The sequence below is a fragment of the Heteronotia binoei genome, chromosome 10, assembly GCF_032191835.1.
Source record: "Heteronotia binoei isolate CCM8104 ecotype False Entrance Well chromosome 10, APGP_CSIRO_Hbin_v1, whole genome shotgun sequence".
NCBI lineage: Eukaryota > Metazoa > Chordata > Lepidosauria > Squamata > Gekkonidae > Heteronotia > Heteronotia binoei.
In genome coordinates, this window is record NC_083232.1 from 59071467 (window position 1) to 59096375 (window position 24909).

The window sequence follows — 24909 nt, forward strand, 5'->3', positions numbered from 1 at the left end:
TGAGGCCACCCATATACCAAGCATTATGCTCTATGAGCTACTGGAGATTGTTCTCTTGATATTATGAAGAGTGACCTCAAAACATGCAAGATAAATATTATACTAAATATCTACCACATGTGAGACCTGGTCTACACGTGCAGACAAATGAAGGTAGAATCCTGAGGTTGGTGAATAGACTGCACCATTTTAAACTGCAGATGGTGAATGCCATTTTTGTAAGCTCATATATGTAAGTACTCTCCATGAATTAAAAAGTAGATTGTTTCCTATTTTGTTCCCTGCTGTGCTGGTGTTTTATAAGCCAGGATAGTTTTCAAAAATGTGACCTTTCAACCTGAGAAGCACAAAATCTCCTATGTCCAGGGCTGGCATGTCCCCAGTGGGGGTGGGTGGGGTGAACTCCACCCCCAAAGCCCCATTTGCCCACCACTTGGAATGGTGCTGGGAGAAAATGAAAATAAAAAACGCAGCCTTATGTACTTACTGGAAGTTCATTTTGGAAGTGACAAAGACTAAGAATTGCCAGAAACTCCAGCAATTCCTTGAGCTATCCTTTATCACTTTCAGGGACAACTTCTGTTCAGTACATGACTACTTAAAAAAAACAAAACTGTGATGCTGTGCACACACACACACAGACCCAGTTGCCAGATACTGCCTGGCAACCCTCCTATTTGTGTCCTCAATTCTGTAAGAGTAGATTCTTATAATTTTGTGTGATAGTCACAAGGAGAGTTTTAGCATGCATTATATACACATATAACTTCCAGCGAACTTACAGGGAAAGTGCACTCACCACCATGTGTTATACGGATATAGTCTTTTCTGCTGGATTGATGTCAAGAATAATTGGTTCTTCCAGTTTCCTCTGGTTTGCAAATTGCAACAGAAGACAACCATGCACAGAGCTAATTGGTTGACACCTATGATATCACAAGGTCACTTCCACCTTTCCCAGAGCAGTTTTTCAACTCTGAAAAATAAAATTGTATATTAAATATTAGTTAAATGCTGAATGTCTGTTTAAACTAGAACACAAGCAGTACACAGTGAAAAGCCACAATACAAAACGCAAACAGTGTAAGAGTAAATAACACTCGATTTATCAGTACTTAGAAAATGCTGATGCACACTTACAAAAAGACAAAAGCTTAAAGGCAATCAAATCTCTATAGGTGTTGGAGTCCACAAATAGGTACATAGTTTACAAGTCCATGTCCATATCCTCTGACCATACCTTCTTAAGAATACAATCCTCCACTAATTAACTTCACAAAAAGAGTCCGTTCAGAAATTTTCAGAAAACACAGGAATATATCTTCTCCTCCTCTATGCGCTTGCTAACTATTTCCTTATGATTTTTCGGGGTTGCAGAAAACAACCTAGGCTTTATCAAGAGCAGACAATAAATCCAGGAAAAAAAACCTTCATTATTTCTTCCTCACACCTAATGACCTTAAAGCTGGCACCTTAAAGTTGGCACCAATAAATGCTCCAGCATGTTTTAAAAACAAATTACAAGATAGACAAGGGTAGCAAATACCCATTAGGGCAATGGAGTGGAGAGCAGGGTGGTAAGTGGTTGGCACACTGGAATTAATAGTATACAGAGACTTTCTGCATCTCAGTGTTGGTTCTGTTTCCTGGTGAGTTGAAATTCCAGATGATGCTCCAACTTTGTGGCACCCCTTCCACAAAAGGGCATTTATTTAGGAGGATTTTTTCTTGAATTCAGATCTGACCTTCCTCATGTGTTCTGCACTTCTTTTAAAAAGGGATTGTGTGGCCATATCGTCATGTACTTTGTCAGTGACAGAACATTCTCTTTTTTGTACATTTGCAGTAAAATTATAACATCATAACATGGTAAAAATTAGCCTGGATGTATTATGGGGAATGGCCTGGTTGCTGTAATTTCAAAGGTCCCCTGCTCCTCCTTAGTCGCCAACTAAGAAAATGGCTGGGGATCATTAAACTGGATACACCAATTCATAACAGTGTTTCTCAGTAATTATGAAGCATGCTTTTTCATCATATACTTCATCAGTGATGGAGCCTCCTTTTCATACATATATGGTAATGTTATGACACTGTAAAAAAGCTGGATGTTCAGTTCAGTTCATTGGCTACTATGTCTGTGAAACTAATGAGCCCTGATTCTAAGAAATATTGTCTATATCCGGCCTTTCTCATCCTTTTCATAGTTAGCATTTCTTTGGAATGTTTCCCTATGTGATGAGAGTTACAAAACTTTAGCTTTCTATAATTCTCTATGCTATGGTTGGTTTGTCTCAAAATCTGAGCCTCATCTGGATTTGGCAACATACATACCAGAGCTATCTACATTTTTATACGAATTCACTTAGAAGGAAGATTCAGAAACACAATCAATCATTTATTAAGCCATCTTCCATTCCCTGCATTGGCTTACATAAATTACCAAAGGCCTATTTAAGCTTAAAAACAGATGGATGAATTAACTGTATTTATTCAAACCCCCAAGAATAGTACACAATGTTCTTGTTTACATAAAGAGCTATGGGAAGCTCTTTCGACAGCAGCTATGTTCTGCCCAAACCATCCCATTCAGGAAATGAGGCTTATTTTAAAAATTGAAGTGTGACCTTTTGTTGCTCTTGTATAGTCAAAAACAAACATTTGAAATAATTCTAGATGATCCCGTTGCCTGAAACCAGTGTTGCCAATAGCATTTCAAGAGCCATTTTAAAAATCCTCCTTATGAGTTTTTTTTGGTTCTCCTCCCTCCCGCCCCAATTGCTCCAGATTCCACAGAATAACATTAGAAGCTGCTTGCCAATATGTGTGCACCCTTTCAAAGTGTTGAGGCGCTGCTGACCATCTGCCAGTTTTTAAGTTAAAAAAATGAAAGGAATTACAGGAGCACTTTCCAACTTTTGTTATATTGTTTTGAGATGCCTGTCGTCATAGCAAATGTTCTATGAAAAGATTCAATTTGTCACCAAGTATGATAAAGCAGATGCTTTTTTCTAAAAAAAAAATAATTTTAATACAAATAGGAACATACAAAGCTTGAATATCCTGTGGTCTTTTTTCGATGAAGTTTCCCATATATGTATTCTTTCAGCTATGTTTAAAGAATGCCATAATAATTTGCATCCAGAATGGAGCTCAGTGTAAATCATATTATGTCAATTTGATTTCCACTAAACTATTTTATCTAGACTGGCAAAACATTTGATCCTTAGACTTGCAATACAATCTCAGCTATAAACCATAGGAACCTGTAACTGCCACCATTTTTGAAGCAATATCCTTAAAAGACCATTTTTAGTCTGTAACTCATTTTGAAAAGTAAATTACTTCATTTTTCTCAGTGAAAAATTTAAAGCAGCAAAGAAGGAAATATATCCTCTGAGATATTATTACCTGTCTTCAGCCTCCCTGTTTTTCATGTGTATTTTATATTCTCACCCAACAGTCAATCATTTGTAAAGAGAAGATTTATTTTAACCACTTCTTCTGTGTATCAATTTTTTAAAATCATAAACAGAAACAACAACTCACAGTAGGAACACTTGGCAACTGCAAGCCAAGGCATGCTGCTACTTTTCCTGCTGTGGGTCAGGATACTTCCATTGTGGTTGCTTTTTAGTAACTATGCAATTTCTGTTGTGTTATGTCTTTCTTTACATACATGCAATGTATTTTCAGAAGAAATAATACGTGTAATTTGCTTCCAAGTAGATTCATGAACAGTAGAATTGTATGAGGGGGAGATTGCATTTTATGAGTCCATCAGGGAATCTCTTCTTGGTTGTTTATTTATTATTTGAGCATCCCACGGGTGTCTAAGTACATTTTTGACTTATGACAACCCTGTGAAGGTCTGATTGAAAAAGGAAACCATGCCCAAGAAGTCCAGCAAGTTTAATAGTTGAAGGTTCAAACACAAAATACAAAGATAATGCCTCTCAATCTGTCTATAATGTGCCCTCATGCAGCCTAAATTTGTCTCAGGGTTTTGCAGGAAAGAAAGATGAGAGTTTAATCTTTCTACCTTCATTCTATTCAGAACTGCCCCCCTCCCCAAATTAGCATTTTAGTTTAAGAACATAAGAGAAGCCATGTTGGATCAGGCCAATGGCCCATCCAGACCAACTGTGTCACAAAGTGGCCCTGGATGGGTCATTGGCCTGATCCAACATGGCTTCTCTTATGTTCTTAAACTAAAATGCTAATTTGGACGGGGGGGGGGGCAGTTCTGAATAGAATGGAGGTAGAAAGATTAAACTCTCATCTTTCTTTCCTGCAAAGCCCTGAGACAAATTTAGGCTGCACGAGGGCACATTATAGACAGATTGAGAGGCATTATCTTTGTATTTTGTGTTTGAACCTTCAACAATTATTATTTTTTTTTTAATTAAACTTGCTGGACTTTTGGGCATGGTTTCCTCTCAGAGCTGCTCTGAGACTCTTCTGAGTGGAGGACAAGATATAAATCCAGTATCATCTTCTTCTTTTCAATCAGACCTTCACAGGGTTGTCATAAGTAAAAAATGTACTTAGGCACCCCTGGGATGCTCAAATAATAAACAACCAAGTTTGAACTGATAAGATGTGATCCTGGTAAATACTGTGCTACAAATGTATTGCTACTGCATTTTTAAAACTACCTCATTTTAACCTGCCTTTTATCCAAAGAACTCATAGCAATGTACAAGCTTATCCTGTCCTCTATATAAAACTTTATAACCATAAAAAAAAACCCTGAATCACAAATTTAGTTGTGATAATAAAGAATATTACAATGTCCTTGTTTCAGGAGTCTGATTGTCTCTCCAGTCATAGATGTAATTGACTGGAAGACTTTCCAATATTATCCCTCTAAGGACCAGCAAAGAGGTGTTTTTGACTGGAAATTAGATTTCCACTGGAAGCCATTGCCAGAAAGTGAAGAGAAAGCACGACTATCTCCCATCAGTCCCATCAGGTAATGGTTATTAAAATCAACTCTCAACCTCTGAGAATCTGCAGCATAGTGTTTTTCAACCTATGGATTGGTACCATCTGGTGGGTCATGGAAGCCAGCCTGCTTAGTAGCAAATAATAAAAAGCTGTCGTTTTGCTCTTTGAAAAGGCATGCTGCTAAGCAGTGTTCCCTCTAAGTTAGAGTTAGTGTGAGCTAGCTCACAGTTTTTTAGTCTCCAGTTCACACATTTCTGTCCTAGCTCAGGAAAAATTGTCCCAGAGCAAACTAATTTATGCAGTAGCTCACAACTTCAATGCCAATAGCTCACAAAGTAGAACTTTTGCTTACAAGGCTCCATAGCTTAGAGGGAACATTGCTGCTAAATATATGTACAGAAAGTAAGGACACCATTCCTCCTGCATAATTTTGTGTGCGCACTTAAAATGAACAGCAGGGTGGTGAGGCAAGGTCACAGCGATATAGAGGCTACTTCTTAGTACAGGCAGATTCAGTGTCCCCTTACCCACAAAAGCTCTCTCTTGCCTTATTTCTGTTTTAGTCTAGCCTGCTCCACTACTTGGTCTTCCAGTGTTACATGAACACATGAAGCTGCCTTATACTGAATCAGACCCTTGGTCCATCAAAGTCAGTATTGTCTACTCAGAATGGCAGAGCCTCTCCAGGGTCTCAGGCAGAGGTCTTTCATGTCATCTGCTGCCAGATCTGTTAACTGGAGATGACAGGAATCAAACCTGGGACCTTCTGCATGCCAAGCAGATGCTCTACAACTGAGCTACAGCTCCTTCCCATGCTTGCAGCATAGAGCACTCCTCCCCACCAGTGATATCACAACTCTGGCTCCTCTTCTTGTCATATAACTCTGGGGTCACATGACAAAACTTGGCATGTATTTCTGTGGTAATTTTAAAAGACTTTTTTCTTTTCTACATACAGCTACTGGGTTTGCTATTTCAGGGAGGATATGGGAGTGGGTGGTTAAAGGATTCATTTGAGAGTTATTCTTCCCACTGTTAACTCATATTCTGCTTCCTCAACACAGTGCAATTCTAATCAAGTCTTCTCAGAATTTTGCTCAGGTCTATTCAGTGGGGCTGACTCTCAGGAAAGTATTCGTAGGATTGCACTGTAAAAGATAGTCACAGCATTAGAACTGTACAAATAAAATTTAAAAACTTGTTTTAAAATTCCCTAGGAGTCCAACATTACCTGGAGTAGTAGTAGCTGTGGACAGACGTTATTTCCAAAATACAGGGAGTTATGACTCTGACATGATTCTGTGGGGGGCTGAAAATCTTGAACTGTCTATAAAGGTAAGCACCCGAGATAAAACATCTGTCTCCCTCTCTCTACTTGATGGTTCATGCTTAAGAACAATAGTACCTGTATTTATTATAAAACTAGGCCTCCAAAAATCAAAATTACATTCTTTGCAGTGCAAACAGTAATTAAATCACAAGCATTCATTTTCTGTGGGCGAAGCATTCCTAGATTATGGGACTCTCAAAAGTGTAATAGATTAACAAAAACGTTTACCTCTGAGGTTTAATACTATATTAGTTATCAAGAAAATTCATGGCTAGAAATATTCTCCTCATGAACACCTCTCATTCTGTGAGTTCACGAATGCACTTAGGGTTGTCAGGTCTGACTCAAAAAGTATCTGGGACTTTGGGGGTGCAGCCAGAAGCAAAGGTGTGACAAGCACAACTGAACTCAAAAGGGAATTCTGGAAATCACACTAAAGGCCTTTTAAATGCCTTCCTTCCATTTGGAAATGAAGGATAGGGGCACCTTCTTTTGGGGCTCATAGAATTGGATCCCCATTCAATCTTTTTGAAACTTGGGGAGTGTTTTGAGGAGAGGCACCAGATGCTATGCTGAAAATTTGGTGCCTCTAACTAAAACCCCCCACCCCCCCCAGAACCCCAGCCGGTAGCTAACCAGAGGGCTATGGAGCCTGGCCCCCTGATAGGGTTTTTTTTGGGGGGGGCTTACCCCCCATCCCAGGGCTGCCCCTCTCCCTCCTGCACAATTTAAATAGCATAGAGAGGCACCCAGGAGCAGCCACTGTCCATTCGGCACTATTTAAAGAGCCTCTAAATTGCATGGGAGGCACAGCAGGACCCACCTCCAGTCTTCTGCAGAGCTTAAAGGTCCCACCAATCAGCTGAATTAAATTGCACAGGAAGGGTGGTACTATGGCTGCTGCTCCTGCATGCCCCTTCTGTGCAATTTAAATCACACAAGAGGGGGAGGGAGAGGAGTGGCCTTCAGCCTCTCCAGTTTCCTGCTCTCACCCCCATGGCCCACTCCCCTGTAACCCATTTGTGGCCCCCTCCCCAAAGCCCCTAGCTACAGAGCTGCCAGAGCCCCAGATAACCATAGATCAATTCTCTACTATACCCTATGGGAATCAGTCTCTATAGAATATACTGGAATGGCCAACAGACATTTCCCTCCCCCCCCACCCTTTCTAATAACCCTGAAGTGGGAGGAGGGTCTCCAAACTGGGGGATTCCCTGCCCCCCACTGGGGATTGGCATCCTTAAATGCACTTTTTGAATTTGAGGAAAGATGCTGATTGGAAACCCAGTTAAAATAACTGGGGTTTGTTGTGCATGCCCAGGGCTTTTTTTTTTTAGCAGGAACACAGTTCTGGCTGGCTTGGTGTCAGGAGTTCCTGTTGGGCTTTTTCTACAAAAAAGCCCTGTGTGAAACAATGGTGATGTCAGGGGTGTGGCCTAATATGCAATGAGTTCCTGTTGGGCTTTTTCTACAAAAAAATAAAAGCTCTGTGCATACCTACAAATCAAACCATAAAATGCAAGTAGTGAATTATAGTTATCCACAGATGGAAGGTCCATCAGATTCTTGGAGTATATGCCATCCTTCTCCACCAAAGTATGGGAGCTAAAGGGTGGTGAAAGTAGGGGATTCCATAATCCACAGCTGCAGCGATCACAGGAAGCTAGGGTTGCTGGCAACCTGGTGGAAGCATTTGAAGGCAGAGACAGTTTCTTTGGCCTGTCAGATCATGGGGAACAGGTAGGGGTCCCAAATCCCCCGCTAGGCCTGGAGACCCCCGATTTGGAGCCTCCTCCTCCCGCTGGCCATAAAAGGGAAAGCGGGGGGGGGGGGGGAGAACGGCAGCCCTTCGCACCCAGCCCCGATCGCAGCAGCCAGAGCTCTTCCGTTTTCTCAGGCTGCTTCTCGCCCCCAGTCAGCTGGCCGGTGAAGGGAGGGGAGCCCAGCCACGCCCCCAAAGGACCATGTGCCTTTGCACCTCCGGAGGTGAGTGAGTTCTGTCTCCTGCATCAGATTTCCCAGAAAGGGGGGGGGGCGGGGGGGAGGGGGGTGGAGAGGGAAACGTCTTCTCATAGGGTATAATGGGGAATTGATCTGGAGGTTTCGGGGGCTCTGGGGGAGCTGTTTTTTGAGGTAGAGGCACCAAATTTTCAATATAGTATCTAGTGCCTCTCCCCAAAGTATCCCCCAAATTTCAAAACGATTGGACCAGGGGGTCCAATTCTATGAGCCCCAAAAGAAGGTGCCCTTATCCTTCATTATTTCCTATGGAAGGAAGACATTTAAAAAGGTGTGCTGTCCCTTTAAATGTGATAGCCAGAACTCTCTTGGAGTTCAATTATGCTTGTCACACTCTTGTTCCTGGCTCCGCCCCAATGTCTCCTGGCTCCACCCCCAAAGTCCCCAGATATTTCTTGAATTGGACTTGGCAACCCTAGGAACAGGGAGCCTGGGCCACAAGGTCTCCATTATAGCAGGAGACCTACCTCCCACAGATCTTTTACTCTGGGTAGTAGTTGTAGTGTATTGGCTAGGGTTGCCAAACCAGCTGGTGGAGGCAGGAGTCTTCTGTCTCCAGACCGTGCCCCCATCTGCCGATCAGCAGGCTCACAGCGGGGCTCACCTAGAGAAAGGCCCAGGCCAAAAGGAAGTGACATCATCACACCAGTAACTTCCAGGCAATGCTCTATTTGGGCAAAACCTCTATGACATAAGCTGGTTTTACTGTAGAGGTTTTGCCCAAATACAAGACAGTGTTTTCTCTGAGTTAGTGTGAACCAGCTCAGTTTTTTAGTTTCCAGTTCACCCATTTTTTTCTTAGCTCAGGAAGAATGGTCCCAGAGCAAACTAATTTATGCAGTAGCTCACAACATTAATGCCAGTAGGTCACAAAATAGAATTTTTGCTCATGACTCAACAGCTTAGAGAGGGTGCTGATTGCTGGTGTGATGATGTCACTTCCTGTGCAACATGGTGATGTGGCCTAGGCCTTTATCTTTCTCCAGGTAAGTCCCCCTGTCCCTATCCCCATTGCCATACAATAGCAGCTGCATTTTACAGTTCAAGTTCTCTTTGGCTGTAGCAGCCAGTTCATTCCAGTGTTTCCTTCTGATGCACCATAGTGCTTGCAGTAATATCCCGTCATTAATGTACTCTGTGGCTTCCCCTTAATTATACTTAATATTATCAATGGTACTGCTGCCTCCCCCTTTGCAAGGACTGCCTCTCAATGTCCCCTCTGATTTTTTTACCCCTATTGAGCAGAACAGTTCACATCCTGAGTAGAAGATAACTGCTGTAATCTTAAAATGGGCAATGGGCAGGGCTGGAAGGATTGGGCCTCCCACCTTTCCTCCCTGCCACAGCACCCACTGCTCCTTTCTGACCAGGTAAGAGAGAAGCACTAGGACAAGCCATTTACATTCCTGCCCTCTGAAAGGCCACAGTACCTAGTACCTTAGGAATCAGGAACCAGTGAAAAGGAGGGAGGAAATCCTATCTTTATAATGGGACATATTTGAATTATTTTGTTTATACTTCTGTTCCAGACGTGGCTTTGTGGTGGGTCTGTAGAAATCCTCCCATGCTCACATGTGGGGCATGTCTTCCGAGCTGGAATTCCATATAACTTTCACGATGAAGATGCAGTAGTGAGGAACAAAATCCGAATAGTTGAGACCTGGTTGGATTCCTTTAAAGAACTCTTTTATGAACAGAACAGGAATGCATTTTTAATAAGCAAGGTAAAATCACTCAAAAATAGATCTTCTTGGAAGAGAGCTAAAGGATTGTTTAAAGCTGTCAGTAAGAAAATTGCACCATCTGTCTTTAAAAATAACACTGTTTTCATGCTGTCTTCTTCTCCTTCTGTTCTTTTTTCTTTCGTTTTTGATATTATTTCCCCTTAGGGTTGCCAGGTCCATTTGTTGTACCAGTGGAGGGGTATGGAGGGTGTTCCAGGAGCGGGTGGAACATCATGTAACACGCTGACATCACCCAGAAGTGACATCAGCATGAACGCTCTACAACTTTCCGGCCACCCCCCTCAAGCCATCATAGAGCAGACTTTGCCTGGGTCTTGCTTGCAGTCTCCTTTGCCACCTCCAGCCTTGCTCACATCTTTTCCTTCCAAAGATCTGCAAGTCCAGCTTTGATCACTTGCTGAGAACTGCTTAGACATCCTGTCCTGCCTGGCACACTTTTAAAGGCTCCCTTCCTCTCTTGTGTTGTCCCCTTCAGCAAATCCCACTCCTCTTCTTCCTTCAAGTAATCCTCCTTTTTTGCTACAGCTCATTCCCCTCCACAGCTTCAGATTCCAGATCCTCCGTCCCACCTGGGTGCACATGAGTTTGTCCCTCTCCTCGTTCTCCAGGCCACTTTTCCATCTCCCTGAGTTTGGTTTCACTGTGAGCTGGTTCCTTTAATCAAGCACAAAGCCTCCACTGGTTTGTTACAAGTTTCCAAGCCCCAGCAAAGCGAGAGAGTTACAATAGGAACTGCTGTGGTGCAAGCAACTGGCAGATACACCCCCCCCCCCAACTTTATTTGCCTCCTACCTTTGGAAAGAAACTGGGGTCTTTTCTTCTAGGCATGTGGAAGGTCCCCAGGTCCTTGTGTGCACAGAAGTGCTGGCAGGGAATGAAGCCACTGCCTTTAAGGCACAGGCCCATAAGCAGCCACCAGACCAGAAACTGAGCTGGACAGATATTTCTTATTTGTTTTGTTTTCTGAGCTTAACTCTGATTCCAGGTGACACCAGTGCATTACACTGGGTATCACTGTTTGTAGGGGGGGGGGCAGGGATTTTCTCTTGCTGCTCAGGTGGCCAGTGGTGGCCAGAAGCCAACAAAAGTTGGGGATTCCCTGCCCTCACCTGGGAAATAGTATCCCTGTTTCCCCTTTAGTTCAATTGAGAGTTCTCAGCTGATTGTACCATTTGTATATAGGGTTGCCAGATCAGATGATTGTACCTGAAAGGGGGGGGGGGAGTTTCTGGGAGTGGGGGTGGAGCACTACAATGTGCTGATGTCATGCAGAAGTTGGTGACATTGTGTAGCGATGCTCTGCTTTTTGGGCAAAATTCTGCTTTTCGGGCAAAACTCAAAATTGCCCTTAAAAAAAAAAAAGAGAGTGCTATCATGTGACATCACTGACACGATGATGTCACTTCTGTGTGGTGTCAGCATGTCACATTTGGGGGTGGAATTTTCCCCTGCTGGCCAGAAGCCTGAAAAAATGAGGGATCCCCCACCCCCAACTGGGGAAGGACAGCCTTGCTTATATATCTTAGTGATTTCCACACATTTTGTCCCTCCCAGGTCTTGATGCAAATCTCAGCAGTAGCTTTCTGGGAAATTTGCAGCAGTTGCAAAATTGTTTATATTAGAACAAAATAGAAGTCAATTGCACCTTTAAGACCAACTTCGTTTTATTCAGAACGTAAGCTTTCGTGTGCATGCACACCTCTTCAGACAAGGAATGAGGTACAGTAAGTACCTCATTCCTCGTCTGAAGAAGTGTGCATGCACACGAAAGCTTATGTTCTGAATAAAACTAAGTTGGTCTTAAAGGTGCAATTGACTTCTATTTTGTTCTACTACTTCAGACCAACATGGCTGTCTATTTGGACCTGATTTCATTAGAGGCAGCCTGCTTTCAATTCCAGGCTTCAGTCAGAGCTCCCACTAAGATCAGAGGATCTCTGAGGTGGGCTGGGCTGCTAGTCAGGGGGAGCAACACAGATAAGCACTGCTGACAATATTTCCTACATAGTTTTGTGTCAATAAAGTTTATGGTTCAAATTCAGAAGTGTATCTTGTGTTTACCACATGCAGCATAGGGCTGCCAATGCTGGATTGGAAAATTCTTGGAGGTTTGGGGATTGTTGTGTATGTGCTTAGAATTGTATCTATAAGCTGGAGTTCTTGCCTGGCTCACGGGGGCCTGAAGGACAGAGCTTGGGGGACTCGGGAACAATAGGCAGCAGGATCCAAATCCTGCTGCCCTGCTCCAATCAAGAGCCCCTGACTGGTTTGAATGGTCCAGTCACAGGCAGCGCGGGAACTTTGGGTGTTTATATATAGTGGGCCCTGAGGCCCTAGTTCTCAGTCTTCATAGGCAGCGCTATACCATGCTGTATTCAATGAAAGAGCTATGTTCACTACCTCCTCGCCTCCTCATTGTATAGAACTATATTATAGGTATGGAACCTGAGGGCTGGGATTTAGGGAGGAGAAGGCCTTCTGTGTAGTATAATGCCCTATACTATAGTCCACCCCAAAAGTAGCCATTTTCTCCAGAGAACTGATCTCTGCCGGGGTAAGTTCTAATTCCAGCAAATTTCCAGGCCCCACCTGGAAGATAGCAACTCTGACACAGCAGCATGTAATGCAGCTATCTTTTATTTATATATACATGGATCTAGTCACTAGATACTGATTCTGCTTTCTGAAAGAGACAAAGCTTCACTGCCACTTTGGATTACTTGCCACAGTCAGTTTTGCCTTGAGGTGATTCTAGTACTACTCAGCTGAACTAACTCCTTTAATTTCCGTAATGACTGGAATTACTCAGATCACTTTGCATGCAGTCAAAAGGAATTCTGTGGTATCTTATTTTTGAAGGTGATGCCAGGTACCAGGACTAGCTGTAGCATGTCATCCTCTGTGATGCTCCAGTAACATTTGAAGATCAGAGGAAAACATCAGGGTTGACTCCAAGAAAACGGGGGGAGGGGGAACCCACAATTGCCACGTATGTTCCAGAACTGTGTTTTCACTCCTCATTAAATACTTCGTGTCAATCCTTGTTTCTGCATATGTAAATTGTGAATAAAGATTTACAAATAAATGTAAAGAAGTTTAATTAGCTTTCTGTCTGCTCCATTCTCAGCATGTTGGGAAGCCAAACTGTAGCGAGCGTTTCCAGCTCAAAAAAAGATTGGGATGCAAAAGTTTCCAGTGGTTTATCTCAAATGTATATCCTGAACTTCATCCACTGCAACGCAGAACAAGTTTTTCAGGCAAGGCAAGTGAAATATTATACACTTTTGACTCTGCATTAGTCTAGATTTTCCATTTGCTGGAATAAATTTGGGTACAATTCCACCAAGAACTCAGTGCTTCAACCTAGTTGGAAGTGTCTCTTTAATTCTTACTATCTTCACCGATACAACCGTATTAAAAGAAACTCTAATTACTGAAAAAATAAGTTAGATATGGACTGACTCTGGGGTTGGCATGATTTGCTTGGTTTCGTTGTTTGTTTTTATAAACAGAGTTCTGGGATCCACCAATCTGCACAAGTCACAAAATGGCGGATTGGGCTGGAATCAGTCACAAAGTGGTCAGGCATGTGGCTCAGCCCACAGAAGATGTTATTCTTCAAATGTATGACTACTGAATGCACTATTAAATACTGTGCCACCAAGCAATACTACCCACATATGATAACAAGTCACCATGAATCAATCTATACAACAAAACAATTCATACTACAATTGTGTCACATGTACTCCAATAGGCTATGTGTCAGTTCACATGTATAATACAGATAGATGCAGCACAGAATAACAATAAAGCCTTTAGAAGACATTCTAGAAATAGAAAACATTTCTATTCTAAAGACAGGAAATTCTGAGGCTGAGTCTAGGTCCAAGAAGATAGTTCAAAACATTAAATGAACCAAGCCACAGACTACAAATAAAGCCACATGACTGATGTGAATACATGAAGACTGCAGCATAATGCTTAAGGAGTTAAATAGATGAGGAATAGAGAAGAAGAAAGGCATGAATTTGAGAAGACATGGAATTGAGAAGGCACAGCAGACTGCATGAGACCCAGTCGTCACACAGAGACAGCAGAAAACAGGGCTTTTTGAAGCACAGATGATATAAGAGAGACCTGCTGAAAGCTCATGCATTACAGATTAGATCTGGAGCTTCCATCCTATGTAACAGTCAGACATGAGTTGCAGGTTCTTCTCAACGTCCACATGCATCATGCCCAATTTGATCAGGACTATAGTGTATGTTGAGAAAGAGTTGCTGCCCCCTCATTGTACAGTTTTCCCTACCTGAAATGGTCAGGGGACCCTCTGGGGAAACTCATGTATACCCTGGGAAACATCTGGATTTCATCCAGTGGGCAAAATAGCAGCCTCAGGAGCTGTTTTAGGCTGGGGAAATGGTCTAGCCAGAAGGCTAAAGACCCTTCTCCAGACATGGACCATATTCCTGATCCAAACTGGGTACTGTATGCTTGGAAATTGGGTGCATAAGAGCAGAGATGATAGAGAGCAGCATGAGAAAGATACATAGAAAAGGTATGGAATGAAAGGCATGTCTCTTGCTGCAAAGAAGTAAAGCATGCTTTGCCACTGCTCTTGTCACCACCACGAGCCATCTAGATCAAGCTAGCCCAAGGATAAGAATGCCATCTACCTAGATACTGTAGTTTTCCTACCACTATCACTTAGCTGAACAGAGTGCTAGAATTCTACTATTTAAAGCTACTGTCAGCTGGATTTATAGGATGGTAACTAGACTTTGCTGTTCCTTCCATTGATTTGTAAAATCCAGGGCTAGGAATCTAATGTGTAACACCCTTTTATGTGTTGTTCATCATCCATCCAAGGATCCATGTATGCATATCTTGCTGAATTAGAGCAGTGGGTTGCAGTTAGATCTATGCCTTCCTAGCATACACTCATATCTATGCATTACATAAAAAACTAAATTACATTATACATTTTATTTATTTCGGTGTTTGAAATCACAATATATCTAATTTGAAAACAATGTTCCTTCCTTCCTTCTCTACTTCCAAAGCAGGTGCAAAGTGGCTGTGTCTAACACAAATGAATGTATTTTTAAAAGTTTAGTCCAATTAATATGGACCTATTTAAATTAAATTCAGTTCAGCTAAATTTAATATTGTTTTTACTTTATTTTATTATCAACATTTTGTACAGCTATACAACACTGGTGTTGGATTCTGTGCAGAGTATAAGACTCAACAGGATGCTGCTGGTGGTCACATTGAGTTATCCCCCTGTAATGACGGTATCAACCAGGTAAGTAGTATTTGAACACAATATACCAGAAGCTTCACACAGGTGCTCCTACTTGTACCTTACAAAAAGCATTCAGGCCAGGAGCCATATTGGTCTCTAACAAAAGCATGAATGAGACCATACTCAACCCAAAGGGATACATTTTCCGGGCTAGATACCTGCCTTAAATCATGCTGGATCATTGTTAACCTGCAGCAAATTAGATAGAAAACAAATAAAGAAATATTAGATTTTTTTAAAAAAAGAATTGATGCAAGGTGTGAAAAGATAGCAGTATACAAGAAACTGAGCACTGTCCAAAGAAAATCATTTCAAGACAACCAGAAAGCAAAAGAGCAAGGGGGAAACCTAGAAATGATTATACAGGGAAGAGGCAGCATGAAACAAAAAAGTTAAGAATTGTCGAAGTCTAGTCTATAGGCTGCATGTAAGTTTCAGTTTCAGTTTATTTCAATTTATATCCCGCCCTTCCCGCCAAGGCGGCTTACAACATATAAAATCTAACATAAAGTTTGGCTTTAAAAATACGTCAATTTACAACAATTTAAAACAGTAAAATAATAAAACATATAGAACAGCGATCTGCCGAGATGCTACACTACAACCTTCCATGAAGTTACAATGTCAGTTAGTTATAAGCCAGCCGGAAGAGGGCTGTCTTACAGGCCCTGTAGAACTGCCCAAGGTCCCGCAGGGCCCGCACCTCTTCCAGCAGCTGGTTGCACCAGCAAGGCGCCGTTACTGAAAAGGCCCTGTCCCTGGTGGATTTCAGACGGGCCACCTTTGGCCCAGGGATTACAAGCAGGTTTTGAGAACCTGATCTCAGTACTCTCTGGGGAACATGTGGGATGAGACAGTCCCTAAGGTAGGCAGGTCCTAGGCCATATAGGGCTTTAAAGGTAATAACCAGCACCTTGTACCAGACTCGGTATATTATTGGCAGCCAGTGCAGGTCCCGAAGCCCCGGCTGAATGTGCTCCCGTCTTGGGAGCCCTAATAACAGCTGGGCAGCGGCATTCTGCACTAACTGCAACTTCCGGGTTCGGCACAGGGGCAGCCCCATGTAGAGGGCATTACAGTAGTCCAACCTCGAGGTGACCGTTGCATGAATCACCGTTGCTAGATTGTCGTGCTCCAGGAAAGGGGCCAACTGCCTCGCCCGCCTAAGGTGAAAAAATGTGGACTTGGCAGTGGCTGCTATTTGAGCCTCCATTGTTAGGGAAGGCTCCAATAGTACCCCCAAACTTTTGACCTGGTGCGCCACTGTTAATGGCACCCCATCAAAAACTGGCAGAGGGATTTCCCCTCCCGGGCCACAACGACCCATGCAAAGGACCTCTGTCTTCACCGGATTCAGCTTCAATCCATTCAGCCTGAGCCACCTAGCCACCACCTGTAACGCCCGATCCAAGTTTTCTGGGGCACAGGCAGGCCAGCCGTCCATAAGTAGATAGAGCTGGGTGTCATCAGCGTACTGATGACAACCCAACCCATACCTTCGGGCAATCTGGGCAAGGGGGCGCATATAGATGTTAAACAACATTGGGGAAAGGACCGCCCCTTGAGGCACTCCGCAATCAAGCGTGTGTCTCTGGGACAGTTCACCCCCAATCGCCACCCTTTGTAAGCACCCCCCTCAAAAAAAAATGTTGCTTCCATGCCAGTTAACCTTGCAGCCTGACAACCCAACTATAGTGGTTACGGCCAAAGCAAATGCACCACAATAGCCACAGCAAAACCCTCTACAAGGGATGGAGTAGGACACGTTAATTTTAATCACCACAGCTAAGGGCTGGTATAATGCTAAGCTAACAACAGGACTCCTGCATCATTCTGGCGCCATTAAAATGGGCTACAAAAGACCAGTTGTGACCAAAATGCTGGTTTTTACCTGTAAATTCCTTAATGAGGGCATCTTAAGTGTTATCATATGAACCTGTCCAGTTATTATACTCTTCTCAGAGACCAATAAATCAAGAAACGTTGATGTTTTCAGTTTAAAGCACCTGTGATGGCACCTTGATTGTAACTCAGAAGATTCCTGGCTCCACATTTTAGTTTGGTTTAGTCCGCATCTCGGACCCAGGAGAACACCACAACCCTTCCATGTTAACTTGGATATAATGCAATTTGAAATGCATTCTTAATTTGGTACATATTTTAGCCCACCCCCCCCCCCAGCCAGAAATTATTTCTGTAATATTCATTTGTTTTCACCTGTGTTGTCTTTTTTGTCTCTTAGCAGTTTGAATACAATGGCATGAAGGAAATCTGTTTTGGTTCTTCACAACAGCTTTGCTTTGATGTCTGGCATGAAAATATTATCCTTCAAAACTGTACAAAGACAATGGGAAACAGCTCACAACACTGGGATATTGAGGAGGTAATCAATAAGTGTGACCCAAGACAATATCAGAGCAGGGTTGGCTTCTGAGCTGATGTAAGAATGAGATTGTTAATCTGGATACTGTCACAGTATTATGCAGGGTTCAACAGGACCAAATTAAAAGTGATCTTTTTCATTATAGGGGCTTGCTTCAGAGGATAAATTTACAACTCATTAGTAGAAAGGAAACTCTCAGCGCACAGCACAAATTAAAAAAAACCTTAACATTTAATCAAATAAAACATTCAGACTAACAGGATATATGAACAGCAGAAACATCCAGCATTTGAGCAACGGCAAGAAGTTTTTAAATACCAAAATAGGTTAGCAATTCTCAAAAGAAAAGCTGCAGCTCCATGCAGAATAAGTGCTTAGAATAAGCTCCACAGCAAAGTCACAATAGAATGAGAGTCACTTCCATCTTTGTAGGCAGCTTCTCACCTCACTAGTAAACATATTCTGGTCCCTCCTCAGTTAGCAGAAGGGAAAGGAAGGGAAAAGAGAATATCTGAAATGCTGTGACTCCCTCCAGGTAGGTGAACCTTGTAGCTGCCAGCCGTTATCACAACCAAGCAATATTACCCCTCCTCCAAGGTTACATCCTGCCAAATGTATTACCTATGTTTGCATTTCAAAGCTCACTGGTCAGAGGTCAGAATCTCTCATTATATGTGAAAACACCCCAAGATTATTTGTAATCCCTTTACCGCTTGCCCTCCCCCAGTTAGAGAAACTTGGCACTGTTTGTGTGTGTGTGTTTTAAGTGCTTGCAATGTTGATGATCAACTTTTTTTTAATGCTTCTGTGCAGAATGGAATGATTGTCCACAGTCTTTCTGGTAAATGCATTGAAGCCATGAAGACAGACTTGCGTTTGCAAAAATGTAAGAAGGACGCCAATTTGATATGGCAGTTTGAGCATTCATTCCACCTAGATGAGAGATGATGAGTACGAACAGTTCCCTAACCTGTTGTTATTTAGGTCATTTATTTCCATGTTGGAAGAAACTGAACAAAGCCGAGTCTCTTCCTCAAGCAGGAGATGGATGATGCAGCAGACTCCAGGTTCACCAGGTTCATGGATCATCGTGGATCCGTAACAGTTGATGTCTGGCTGTTTCCAGCAGATAAGATACAAAATAACTGAAATTAGGTTGTTGTTTTTTAATTAAACTAACTTTTATGTAAAATTCTACGTGCTTTCAAGCAGAACTCTTCATTAAATGGAATGGCAAGATAACCTAAAGGTTTTATTTGCATAGCTCCTGAATGCTGAAGTTTGTCTTTCAAGGAAAGCTGGGAAACATATGCCAAAAGGCAGGTATTTATTCTGATATATTTTTAATTTATTTCAATAAATTAAAACTATTCTTTTTGAAGAAACTCTTTTCAAGAGCATCATTGTGACTCAAGTGAAGGCATGACTATTGTGATACTGGCCTATGAATTTTAACAGTTTACCAAATATTACCAAACTTCTGTTTCTGGGAACCAGTTATAACATTCTAAGTAACCTAATAATCACAGCTGGTGGATCGACCATGTAATGATTTGAATTTATATATGTGTGTTCCTTTAATTGTTGGTAAGTTGCAATAGAAAAAGGGGGCTGAAAGAGGCAGAATGAGTGAGGTGATTGGTTGGTGACTGAGAGTGTGTGTGCGGAGCGAAGAAGTATGTCTGTGGAGAAAGACAGAAAGAGAGAAGTCAGTCAGCAGAGAACTCTCCGCAAAGTGACAGCAGTCAACAGCCAGTTGCTGTCAGTCAGCAGTCTACAGAGTCTGAGAAACAGTCTTCTTATTAGAATCCAATACTAGTGCAATGAAAGGCATTAAGATTCTACTCAATAAAATACTTTAGAGGACATATTAGAGCTAGATCCTGGTGGAGGCTGGTGGTGGAGGTCTCTCCACTAGCCTGCACCCCAGGAAGATTATCACCCTCCTTGTATCACTGTGGGTGAATCAGTTTTGAAGACAGTCCAGCAGTTCAGCTACCTGGGGTGCATCATCTCCTCAAATGCCAAGATCGACAAGGAGATTGACAATAGGCTGGCAAAGGCAAACCGTGCATTTGGCCGACTGCATAAAAGAGTGTGGAGCAACAAGCATCTGAAAAAAGGCACAAAGATCAATGTTTACAAAGCGGTTGTGATGACAACCCTCATCTACAGCTCCGAATCGTGGGTTTTATACCGTCATCACCTGGGACTCCTTGAGCGCTTTCATCAGCGCTGCCTTCGCACCATCCTTAACATCCACTGGAGTGACTTTGTGACCAACACTGAAGTCCTCAAGCGGGCGGAGGTTACAAGCATCGAGGCATTGCTGTTGAAGATGCAGCTGCGCTGGGCAGGGCATATCTCCAGGATGGAAAACCACCACCTTCCCAAGATTGCCCTGTATGGCGAACTTTCCACCGGCCATCGAAATAGAGGGGCACCAAAGAAGAGGTACAAGGACTCCTTGAAGAAATCCCTTGGTACCTGTTGCATTAACCATCACCAGTGGTCTGACCTAGCCTCAGATCGCAAAGCATGGAGGCACACCATCCACCAGGCTGTCTCTTCCTTTGAGAACGCACGCATAGCTGATCTTGAGGACAAAAGGAGATCGAGAAAGAATCGTACTGCTACAGCACCAACCCCAAATCAGACTTTTCTCTGCAGCCACTGTGGCCGGACCTGCCTGTCCCGCATTGGTCTTGTCAGCCACCAGTGAGCCTGCAACAGACGTGGACTACTGCACCTTTCTTAAATCTTCGTTCGCGAAGTGAAGCCGAGAGAGAGAAGAGCTAGATACAGAGCCAAAACCTAATATTCTGTTGTTTGTCAGGGTATTATAAAAGTATGAGAGACAGAAGCTGTCAGAAAGATGAGTTAGGAAGAGAAATGAGGATTTGAGAGTGAGGAGTGTGTGAAACGAAAGAGTGACACCTCAGTCAGAAGTTATTATTCACTGAAGAATTAAGCTATAAACATCTTGAAACTAATACGTTTATTGTACAAAAAAGTTTTATTTTGTTTTATATTAACCTGGAGTCCTATGATTTTAATAACATAAAATCAGGGCCGCATAATAACATAATTCTCAGAGCCACATAGTCCAACGAATAAGAGCTTGGGCACAATTTATTGGGGAACATTAAATAAAGCAGTATGTTGTTGAAGGCTTTCACAGCCAGAGTCCATTGGTTGTTGTAAATTTTCCAGGCTGTGTGGCCGTGGGCTTGGCTTTGTGAGACCTGATGTTTTGCCAGCCACTGCAACTTGCTTCCTCAGAGGTGTAACCCAGAAACGTGGGGTTCTCTCTGGGTCAAACTGAGAAGAAGTTGGTAGGCGGGTCATTTATATCTACTCAGGCAGGAGTGGTAGGACTGATTAATTATCTTGTGGGAGCTTCCTGGGTTTCCACAAGATTATCCTTAAAATAATAACTCAGCCCTACCATATCTGCCTGATAAATTACCTGCCTACCAACTTCTCAATTTGACCCAGAGAGAACTCCAGTTTTTTGGGTTCCACCTCTGAGGATGCCAGTCACAGTTGCTGGTGAAACGTCAGGTCTCACAATGCCAAGACCATGACCACACTGCCCAGAAAATTAACAACGAATAAAGTGTTTGGAATTAAATTCCTGGTGGCAGCATTACATACATTAAGAGGGAATTCATGACAGACCCAAACACAACCCTGACTAATTGGGATGGATAAAATAGATCCAGCAAAAATAAAACAACCTACCGCTAGCACAAGTGATTTCCCTGCCTTTTGTGCTTCAGATGCTGTTTTTCAACCATTGCTGGTTAAAATAATATAAAACCAGATTTTAAAGAAAAGATATACTTAAAAACTAAAATAAAAAAACTAATGTATAAGTTATGGTCAAATTGAATTTATTTGCAAATGAGTTTATTTGCAAATTTGAAAATGAATTTATTTGCAAACATTATTCTGAAATTTATATTTAAATCATCACAAAAGTTGTTGATTGAGCATCCAAAATGGAAGGACACATCAGGACTGTACCACATCAATATACCATCAATATATTGGGGTTCTTGCATGTCGTTTCAAAAGATTACTTTTTTTTTTTTTACTATGGGCATGATCAAGTGCAGGTTCCCCCTTTTTCTAATAGCCAAGGGATGACCACTGTGTGTGTGGCAGAACAGTCCTGCTCTGGCCTGCAGCCACACTTGGAGGAGCTTTTCTGTTTCTCTGTTCAACTGCCACCACTACCTGACCTAGGTAGGAATTGTCCTTCTCTTCCAAGCTCTGAGGCCCTGCCTCTATGTCTCCCACTGCTCAGGGTCTGTTTATCATGGGGACAGCTTGCTGCCTTGTGCACCACCAGGGGAGTTGCCACTTGCCAACTGACTGCCCTCCCCTTTCTCCTGGCTCTCCCTTTAGAATAGTGTGTCCAAGACAGTGGAGATCTACGTGGCACAGAAAACCACTACCAGGTTCAAAAGTTATAATAAAGCATTTATTAAAGGGAAAGTGTTCACAAGCGTACATTTAGCACAGCATCAAACGGAGCAAGGAATTCAAAAGAAAAGGGCAAAACAATTCCTCTGTCCCTCCTTCTACATATGCCCTATCAATTGTTAAGTATAAGGCAGGCTCCTTAGCTTTGAAAGTTTCATATTTTTACAGGAGCACTATTACCTTCAAACCTCCTTGTCACACCACAGGGAACCATGAAGGGCCTTTTATTGGCTGGCATCACTGTGGTAAAGGTCTGTCTGGGAGGGCCCAGAGCACCCACATAACTGCTGTATCTTCCCTATTAGCAAGTATCTTTTAACTATGACCGAAGAGACGTGAGGACCCAGGCAGTTTAACAACAAGAAGTTTGATATAAGTGCTCTAGAACAACAAATGGGTAGTAAAAACATTTAGTGCACAGTGAATATAGAAAATATTAAAGGTTGGTGTAAATAAATAAAAGCCCTGACACGTCTAACATTTCCTTACTATAATTCCAAATGGACTCACCCCTCCTTGGTGAGGGAACCCTCTGGTTGCAGCTTGTACCCAGACTGCAGCCATTCCAGGGAGAAGAACTTTCCTTGCCAGCCAGGCCTATTTATGCTTTCTTCGCAGGCCCCACCCCCTCCTTGGCCAGTTTTCTCCCAAAACTGCTTTCACCCAATTAGAGGGACAGAAGGGATCCTGGGAGATGCAGGTCCACTAGCTACTCATACACAGGCTTTTTTGGCACTTTTAGGCTAGACTAGGCCTAAGATCATGACATTCCTTCAGGTGTGCAGGTCAGTGCATGGCAATGGCCACCTCCTCCAGACCTCTGTTAAAAATTCTGCTTTGATGGAATCAGCAACAAGACCTTTCTCCTTGCTCCCAGGACTTTTATCACCTCTCCTTTCCCCATCCACTGACCAGGTCAGACTGGCTCAAAGATGCTTTTCCTGAAGTGTCCACAAGGTTCTTCTTGAAAGCCTTTCTAGAACTTAATGCCTCCCAATCTCTATTCCCTGCTAGGTGGGGGAGAGCTTGAGCATCCTATTGTCTCTTGCTAGACCTATTAACATTTCTAAAAAGCTGGATGACTGTGAATTTAGAAAGCAATTGAACTGAATTCCCCTGTTGTCCTCTTCTCAGCGAGAAAACTTTTAAAAATACAAAGTGAAGGTTTTGCTCAGTTTAAACCTCAAAGAAAAAAGGTATTTCCTCACAGCATGGACAAGCAAGTCTCTACAACTAGGCCATCCACAGCTATGATTTAGGGTTCTACAAAGCCAGAGTAAGTGCTAGGGTTCTAGCCTCAGGTGGGAACTGGGGATCCTCAGAATTGCACCTCATCTCCAGACTACAGAGATCAGTGGACTTTATGGCTTTGTACTCCACTAAGGCCCCTGTCCTCCCCAAGGTCCATTTCCAAATCTCCAGAAGTTTCCCAACCTAGATCTGGCAACCCTAAGTAACACTATTATAAAAAGTGAGTTTGTTTTAACCTCCCCCCCCCAAAAAAAAAATTGATAGCAACATCTGTGCATGTGCAGATACTGCAGCATCCACAAAAATGTGCAAAACACTGGCAGCAATGGGGAGAAGGAGTATCTGTGAGGAAAAGAATCCACAAGGGAAAGGAGAACATGCATGGGGAAGAAAAGAGGAGAAAGGAAAGTCCAGGTGAAGAGAGAGAGGAGGAGCATCTGTGGGGAGTGGTTTGGTGTCTGAGAGCCAGTTTGGTGTAGTGGTTAAGTCTGCGGACTCTTATCTGGGAAAACCTGGTTTGATTCCCCACACCTCCACTTGCAGCTGCTGGAATGGCCTTGGGTTAGCCATAGCTATCACAGTTGTCCTTGAAAGGACAGCTGCTGTGAGAGCCCTCTCAGCCCCACCCACCTCACAGGGTGTTTGTTGTGGGGGGAGAAGATATAGGAAATTGTAAGCTGCTCTGAGTCTCTGATTCAGAGAGAAGGACGGGGTATAAATCTGCAGTCTTCTTCTATTAGAGAGTTCCCCCATGCCCAGGTTACAGTGAACACAGGTAAATCCTGCATATACATATGTATGGGGCTCCATCTGCCCTTGGCCCACCATTTGTCCTGCCCAATGCAACTGCTTTTATCATTAGATGGTCTACTAGGCATCAGTGAAAAAAAGGGAGGGGGTTGCAGGGCAGCAGGAGGAGGAAGAGGATCTGCCGCCTCCTCTCCACTGACTTCTGCTCCCTAGTTCTCTCAGCAGGAATAGCTACAACATCCTTGGCCTGCTTTTAGACCACTTCAAATAACCAGTGAGATGTCATGCCCTCTTGGTTGTTTCTGCTCCACCCATGTGACCAAGAAGTACTGGGGATTGGAGGAAAGCTCTCACTGGGCTGCCTCTATCCATCTGGCATTATGCCAAATGCCTTTCCCTACCACCTGTCTGTAGGTCTGTCTCTTACTTCAGAGGCCACCCTGGACCCACCAAAGGTATGCTAGCCTGTTCCTTTGCTCAGGAGCCAGCATTGCAATCTGCCTGCAGCTCATCTCCTATGAGCCCTCCCTGATTGTTCTGGCACCTGGCCAGCATTACTCTTGACTGAGTAAAGACTGGCTGGTGCCATCCCAACAGAGCACAGGTTGCCTGTGGTCATCATGGGAGAGAAAGGTGGAACTTTAATTGTTGCATAGGATTGCCAGGTCCAGCTCTGGAA

At 43.0% G+C, this 24909-nt stretch overlaps 1 protein-coding gene across 1 annotated transcript in view; it reads left to right on the forward strand.

Moving 5' to 3' along the window:
• The window catches only part of GALNT15 (polypeptide N-acetylgalactosaminyltransferase 15), a 37356-nt gene extending 18233 nt beyond the window's left edge, over window positions 1-19123 (forward strand). Inside the window, exons 4-10 of the mRNA XM_060248727.1 lie at window positions 4808-4975; window positions 6168-6285; window positions 9829-10023; window positions 13172-13306; window positions 15254-15355; window positions 17598-17738; window positions 18552-19123. Coding sequence (XP_060104710.1) covers window positions 4808-4975; window positions 6168-6285; window positions 9829-10023; window positions 13172-13306; window positions 15254-15355; window positions 17598-17738; window positions 18552-18686 — 994 coding nt within the window. The 3' untranslated portion in view covers window positions 18687-19123. The remainder of the gene's footprint in view (window positions 1-4807; window positions 4976-6167; window positions 6286-9828; window positions 10024-13171; window positions 13307-15253; window positions 15356-17597; window positions 17739-18551) is intronic.
• Window positions 19124-24909: the final 5786 nt, after the last annotated feature.